At 41.8% G+C, this 7,500-nt stretch overlaps 1 protein-coding gene across 1 annotated transcript in view; it reads left to right on the top strand.

The window, feature by feature from the left end:
• Positions 1–498, top strand: part of LOC135211226 (cilia- and flagella-associated protein 251-like) — a 1,086-nt gene extending 588 nt beyond the window's left edge. Inside the window, exon 1 of the mRNA XM_064244487.1 lies at positions 1–498. This exon is cut by the window's left edge and continues 588 nt beyond it. Within this exon, the coding sequence (XP_064100557.1) occupies positions 1–498 (498 nt within the window).
• The last annotated feature ends 7,002 nt before the right edge of the window (positions 499–7,500 follow it).

Genomic DNA, 7,500 nt, shown 5'->3' with positions numbered 1-7,500 from the left:
GACGATGAAGAGGAAGAGGAAGTGGAAGAGGAAAAAGAAGAGGAAGACGAATTTCAAGCAATTTTGGACTATTACATTAATCATCCATGTGCCCCTACCAAAGAGGAAGAGGAAGCAGAGGATGAAGAAGCTGAGGGGGCAGAAGATCGAGCCGAATTCTTAGCTATTTTGGACCACTACATTAATCTTCCGTCTGCCCCTACCGAAGAGGAAGAGGACCATGAAGATGAGGGGGCACAAGATCGCGCCGAATTCTCAGCACTTCTGGACCACTACATTATTCCTCCGTGGGCCCCTACCGAAGAGGAAGAGGACGAGGATGAAGATAAGAGGGCAGAAGATCGCGACGAATTCTCAGCAGTTCTGGACCATTACATAAATGAGTCAAGGCCTCCTGCACTAAATAATAATTCCCGAAGACCCGCTGACTGCGAGGAAGATGATCAGGATGATTTCTCAAGATTTTTGGACGATTTTTCAACAGTATTGAACCAGTAAATTAATCCTCCGTGTGCCCCTACCGAAGAGGAAGAGGAAGAGGAAGATGAGGAAGCAGAAGAACGGGAGGACTTTTCAGCATTTTTAGACCAGTTTATAAAGGAGCTTTGGCCTCCTCCACTAAATAATGTTTCCCGAAGACCCAATGACTGCGAGGCAGAAGATTGGGATGCTGAACTCTCAGCGATTTTGGACCAGTACATTAATTATCCGTGTGGCCCAAAGGAAGAGGAAAAGGAGGATGAAGAAGATGAGGGGACAGGAGATCGGGAGGAGTTCTTAGAAATTCTGGATCAGAATATAAAATGATCCGTGTGCCCCGACAAAATCGTCAAGGTCTTCACTACTGAATGAGTCCGGAATATTTATTGATCACGAAGGAAATGATCGCATGTAAATGACTGAAGGAAATCCAAGGCTATTTGGAGGCAGGAGGAAGAGCTATCAGGACAAGAGCCATCAGTAATTTGGAGGCAGGAGGAAAAACTCTCAGAGCAAGAGCCTTCAGTAATTTGGAGGCAGGAGGAAGAGCTATCAGGACAAGAGCCATCAGTAATTTGGAGGCAGGAGGAAAAACTCTCAGAGCAAGAGCCTTCAGTAGTTTGGAGGCAGGAGGAAAAGCTCTCAGAGCAAGAGCCATCAGTAATTTGGAAGCAGGAGGAAAAGCTCTCAGAGCAAGAGCCATCAGTAATTTGGAGGCAGGAGGGAAAGCTCTGAGAGCAAGAGCCATCAGTAATTTTGAGGCAGGAGGGAAAGCTCTGAGAGCAAGAGCCATCAGTAATTGGGAGCAGGAGGGAAAAAAGCTCTCAGAGCAAGAGCCATCAGTAATTTGGAGGCAGGAGGAAAAGCTCTCAGATCAAGAGCCATCAGTAATTTGGAAGCAGGAGGAAAAGCTCTGAGAGCAAGAGCCATCAGTAATTTGGAGGCAGGAGGGAAAGCTCTGAGAGCAAGAGCCATCAGTAATTTGGAGGCAGGAGGAAAAGCTCTCAGAGCAAGAGCCATCAGTAATTTGGAAGCAGGAGGAAAAGCTCTCAGAGCAAGAGCCATCAGCAATTTGGAGGCAGGAGGAAAAGCTCTCAGAGCAAGAGCCATGAGCAATTTGGAGGTAGGAGGAAAAGCTCTCAAGGTAGGCCGATGACCTGAGTGCAAGAGGGATTCCAGAAGGCCACCAGAAAGGGATTCAGTTGAAATTATCTAAAAGACCGGCTCTGCAGAAAGAAGATAGCTTCTTTGAGTATGCTATGTGTTATATATGTTTCCGGCTAAAAATGTATTTTAAATATAATTAGTGCTCAGAAATTCAACAAGCTTGTTATGTATGTCAGCACTTACAGTTTTTACAGAAGCTCACCTTTGTATATCGTTTGTGTAAATGCTTAGTCATAAATAAATCACTATATAGGAAACGTCTCTTAAGAATAATATCTAACACTATGTCCCTTGTAGAAGACTCTTCAGACAGAAGACCTTAGTCAAAGCGGGCAAATAGTCGGATATCTAGATGCATTCTTGCATATGTCTGCCCTCTGGTAATTATGTTGGAATTATCTAGAAGACCGGGTCTGCAGAAATAAGATAGCTTCTTCGAGTATGCAATGCCCCTCGATGAAGACATTTCAGATAGAATACCTTTGTCAAAGTGGGCAAATAGTCGTATATCTAGATGCATTCTTGCATATGTCTCCCCTCTGGTAATTATGTTGGAATTATCTAGAAGACCAGATCTGCAGAAAGAAGATAGCTTCTTCAAGAATGCAATGTCCCTTGATGAAGTTTCTTCAGAAAGAAGACCTTTGTCAAAGCGGGCAAATAGTCGGATATCTAGATGCATTCTTCCATATGTCTCCCCCTCTGGTAATTCCGTTGGAATTATCTAGAAGACCGGCTCTACAGAAAGAAGATAGCTTCTTCGAGAATGCTATGTCCCTTGATGAGGACTCTTCAGATAGAAGACCTTTGTCAAAGTGGGCAAATAGTTGGATATCTAGATGCATTCTAGCTTGTCTCCCCTTTGGTAATTCTGTTGGAATTATCTAGAAGACTGGTTCTGCAGAAAAAAGATAGCTTCTTCCAGAATGCCATGCCCCTTGAAGAAGACTCTTCAGATAGAAGACCTTTGTCAAAGCGGACAATAGTCGGATATCTAGATGCATTTTAGCATATGTCAGCCCTTTGGTAATTCTGTTGGAATTATCTAGAAGACTGGTTCTGCAGAAAAAAGATAGCTTCTTCCAGAATGCCATGCCCCTTGAAGAAGGCTCCTCAGATAGAAGACCTTTATCAAAGCGGGCAAATAGTCGGATATCTAGATGCATTCTAGAATATATCTCACGTATGGCATTTTTTTGTTGGAATTATCTAGAAGACCGGATCTGCAGAGAAGATAGCTTATTCAAGTATGCTATGTCCCTTGATGAAGACTCTTCAGATAGATCTAGCATATGTCTCCCCTCTGGTAATTCTGTTGGAATTATCTAAAAGACCGGCTCTGTAAAAAGAAGATAGCTTCTTCGAGTATGCTTTGTCACTTGATGGAGACTCTTTAGATAGAAGACCTTTATCAAAGCGGACAAATAGTAGGATATCTAGATGCATTCTAGCATATATCTCACGTATGGTATTTTTGTTGGAATAATCTAGAAGACCGGATCTGCAGAAAGAAGATAGCTTATTCAAGTATGCTATATCCCTTGATGAAGGCTCTTCAGATAGATCTAGCATATGTCTCCCCTCTGGTAATTCTGTTGGAATTATCTAGAAGTCCGGCTCTGCAGAGAGAAAATAGCTTCTTCAATTATGCTATGTCCCTTGATGATGTCTCTTCAGATAGAAGACCTTTGTCAAAGCGGGCAAATAGTTGGATATCTAGATGCATTCTAGCATATGTCTCATATCTGGTAATTCTATTGGAATTATCTAGAAGACCGGCTCTGCAGAAAGAAGATATCTTCTTCGAGAATGCTATGCCCCTTGATGAAGACTCTTCAGATAGAAGACCTTTGTCAAAGCGGGCAAATAGTCGGATATCTAGATGCATTCTTGCATATGTCTCCCCTTTAGTAATTCTGTTGGAATTATCTAGAAGACCGGGTCTGCAGAAATAAGATAGCTTCTTCGAGTATGCAATGCCCCTCGATGAAGACATTTCAGATAGAATACCTTTGTCAAAGTGGGCAAATAGTCGGATATCTAGATGCATTCTTGCATTTGTCTCCCCTCTGGTAATTCTGTTGGAATTAACTAGAAGACCGGCTCTGCAGAAAGAAGATAGCTTCTTCGAGAATGCTATGCCCCTTGATGAAGACTCTTCAGATAGAAGACCTTTGTCAAAGCGGGCAAATAGTTGGATATCTAGATGCATTCTTCCATATGTCTCCCCTCTGGTAATTCTATTGGAAATATCTAGAAGACCTGCCATGCAGAAAGAAGATAGCTTCTTCGAGTATGCTATGTCCCTTGATGAAGTCTCTTCAGATAGAGGACCTTTGTCAAAGCGGGCAAATAGTTGGATATCTAGATACATTCTAGCATATGTCTCATCTCTGGTAATTCTGTTGGAATTATCTAGAAGACCGGCTATGCAGAAAGAAGAGAGCTTCTTCGAGAATGCCATGCCCCTTGAAGAAGACTCTTCAGATAGAAGGCCTTTGTCAAAGCAGGCAAATAGTCGGATATTTAGATGCATTCTTGCATATGTCTCCCCTCTGGTAATTCTGTTGCAATTTATCTAGAAGACCTGCTCTGCCGAAAGATGATAGCTTCTTCGAGTATGCTATGCCCCTCGATGAAGACATTTAAGATCGAATACCTTTGTCAAAGCGGGCAAATAGTTGGATATCTAGATGCATTCTTGCATATGTCTCCCCTCTGGTAATTCTGTTGGAATTATCTAGAAGACCTGCTCTGCCGATAGATGATAGCTTCTTCGAGTATGCTATGCCCCTCGATGAAGACAATTAAGATCGAATAGCTTTGTCAAAGCGGGCAAATAGTCGGATATCTAGATGCATTCTTGCATATGTCTCCCCTCTGGTAATTCTGTTGGAATTATCTAGAAGACCGTATCTGCAAAAAGAAGATAGCTTCTCCGAGAATGCTATGTCCCTCGATGAAGAATCTTCAGATAGAAGACCTTTGTCAAATCGGGCAAATAGTTGGATATCTAGATGCATTCTTGCATATGTCTCCCATCTGGCAATTCTATTGGAATTATCTAGAAGACTGGCTATGCAGAAATAAGATAGCTTCTTCGAGAATGCTATGCCCCTTGTTGAACACTCTTCAGATAGAAGACCATTGTCAAAGCGGGCAAATTGTCGGATGTCTAGATGCATTCTTGCATGTCTCCCCTTTGGTAATTCTGTTGGAATTATCTAGAAGACCGGCTCTGCAGAAAGAAGATAGCTTCTTCGAGTATGCTATGTCCCTTGATGAGGTCTCTTCAGATAGAAGACCTTGTCAAAGCGGGCAAATAGTCTGATATCTAGATGCAATATTGCATGTCTCCCCTTTGGTAATTCTATTGGAATTATCTAGAAGACCGACCATGCAGAAAGAAGATAGCTTCTTCGAGTATGCTATGTCCCTTGATGAAGTCTCTTCAGATAGAGGACCTTTGTCAAAGCGGGCAAATAGTTGGATATCTAGATGCATTCAAGCATATGTCTCATCTCTGGTAATTCTGTTTTAATTACCTAGAAGACCGGCTCTGCAGAAAGAAGATAGCTTCTTCGAGAATGCTATGCCCCTTGATGAAGACTCTTCAGATAGAAGGCCTTTGTCAAAGCGGACAAATAGTCGGATATCTAGATGCATTCTTGCCAATGTATCCTCTTTGGTAATTCTGTTGGAATTATCTAGAAGACCGGCTCTGCAGAAATAAGATAGCTTCTTCGAGTATGCTATGCCCCTCGATGAAGACATTTCAGATCCAATACCTTTGTTAAAGCGGGAAAATAGTCGGATATCTAGATGCATTCTTGCATATGTCTCCCCTCTGGTAATTCTGTTGGAATTATCTAGAAGACCGGCTCTGCAGAAAGAAGATAGCTTATTTGAGAATGCTATGTCCCTTGATGAAGACTCTTCAGATAGAAGAGCTTTCTCAAAGCGGGCAAACAGTCGGATATCTAGATGCATTCTTGCATATGTCTCCCCTCTGGTAATTCTGTTGGAATTATCTAGAAGACCGGCTCTACAGAAAGAAGATAGCTTCTTCGAGAATGCCATGCCCCTTGAAGAAGACTCTTCAGATAGAAGACCTTTATCAAAGCGGGGAATAGTCGGATATTTAGATGAATTCTAGCATATGTCAGCCCTTTGGTAATTCTGTTGGAATTATCTAGAAGACCGGCTCTGCCGAAAGAAGATAGCTTCTTCGAGAATGCCATGCCCCTCGAAGAAGACTCTTCAGATAGAAGACCTTTATCAAAGCGGGCAAATAGTCGGATACCTAGATGCATTCTTGCAGGTCTCCCCTTAGGTAATTCTGTTGGAATTATCTAGAAGACCGGATCTGCAGAGAGAAGAAAGCTTATTCAAGTATGCTATGTCCCTTGATGAAGACTCTTCAGATAGATCTAGCATATGTCTCCCCTAGGTAATTCTGTTGGAATTATCTAAAAGACCGGCTCTGTAAAAAGAAGATAGCTTCTTCAAATATGCTTTGTCATTTGATGAAGACTCTTTAGATAGAAGACTTTTATCAAAGCGGACAAATAGTCGGATATCTAGATGCATTCTAGCATATATCTCACGTATGGTATTTTTGTTGGAATAATCTAGAAGACCGGATCTGCAGAAAGATGATAGCTTATTCAAGTATGCTCTGTCTCTTGATGAAAACTCTTCAGATAGATCTAGCATATGTCTCCCCTCTGGTAATTCTGTTGGAATTATCTAGAAGACCGGCTCTGCAGAGAGAAGATGGCTTCTTTGATTATGCTATGTCCCTTGATGAAGTCTCTCCACATAGAATACCTTGTCAAAGCAGGCAAATAGTTGGATATCTAGATGCATTCTAGCATATGTCTCATATCTGGTAATTCTGTTGGAATTATCTAGAAGACCAGCTCTGCAAAAAGAAGTTATCTTCTTCGAGAATGCTATGCCCCTTGATGAAGACTCTTCAGATAGAAGACCTTTGTCAAAGCGGGCAAATAGTCGGATATCTAGATGCATTCTTGCATATGTCTCCCCTTTAGTAATTCTGTTGGAATTATCTAGAAGACTGGCTCTGCAGAAAGAAGATAGCTTCTTCGAGTATGCTATGCCCTTCGATGAAGACTCTTCAGATAGAAGACCTTTGTCAAAGCGGGCAAATAGTTGGATATCTAGATGCATTCTTCCATATGTCTCCCCTCTGGTAATTCTATTGGAATTATCTAGAACTCCTGCCATGCAGAAAGAAGATAGCTTCTTCGAGTATGCTATGTCCCTTGATGAAGTCTCTTCAGATAGAGGACCTTTGTCAAAGCGGGCAAATAATTGGATATCTAGATGCATTCTAGCATATGGAATTATCTAGAAGACCGGCTCTGCCGAAAGAAGATATCTTCTTCGAGAATGCTATGCCCCTCGATGAAGACATTTCAGATCGAATACCTTTGTCAAAACGGGCAAATAGTCGGATATCTAGATGCATTCTTGCATATGTCTCCCCTCTGGTAATTCTGTTGGAATTATCTAGAGGACCGGCTCTGCAGTAAAGAAGATAGCTTCTTCGAGAATGCTATGTCCCTTGATGAAGACTCTTCAAAGATAGAGACCTTTGTTTCCAGTGCGGGCAAATTGTCGGATATCTAGATGCATTCTTGCATGTCTCCCCTTTGGTAATTCTGTTGTAATTATCTAGAAGACCGGCTCTGCAGAAAGAAGATAGCTTCGTCGAGTATGCTATGTCCCTTGATGAAGAGTCTTTAGATAGAAGATTTTTTTCAAAGCGGGCAAATAGTTGGATATCTAGATGCATTCTTCCTTATGTCTCCCCTCTGGTAATTCTAT

The sequence above is a fragment of the Macrobrachium nipponense genome, chromosome 19 (assembly GCF_015104395.2).
Source record: "Macrobrachium nipponense isolate FS-2020 chromosome 19, ASM1510439v2, whole genome shotgun sequence".
Taxonomy (NCBI): domain Eukaryota; kingdom Metazoa; phylum Arthropoda; class Malacostraca; order Decapoda; family Palaemonidae; genus Macrobrachium; species Macrobrachium nipponense.
The sequence above is the reverse complement of the archived record's forward strand: the minus strand, read 5'-3'. Positions and strand labels throughout refer to the sequence as shown.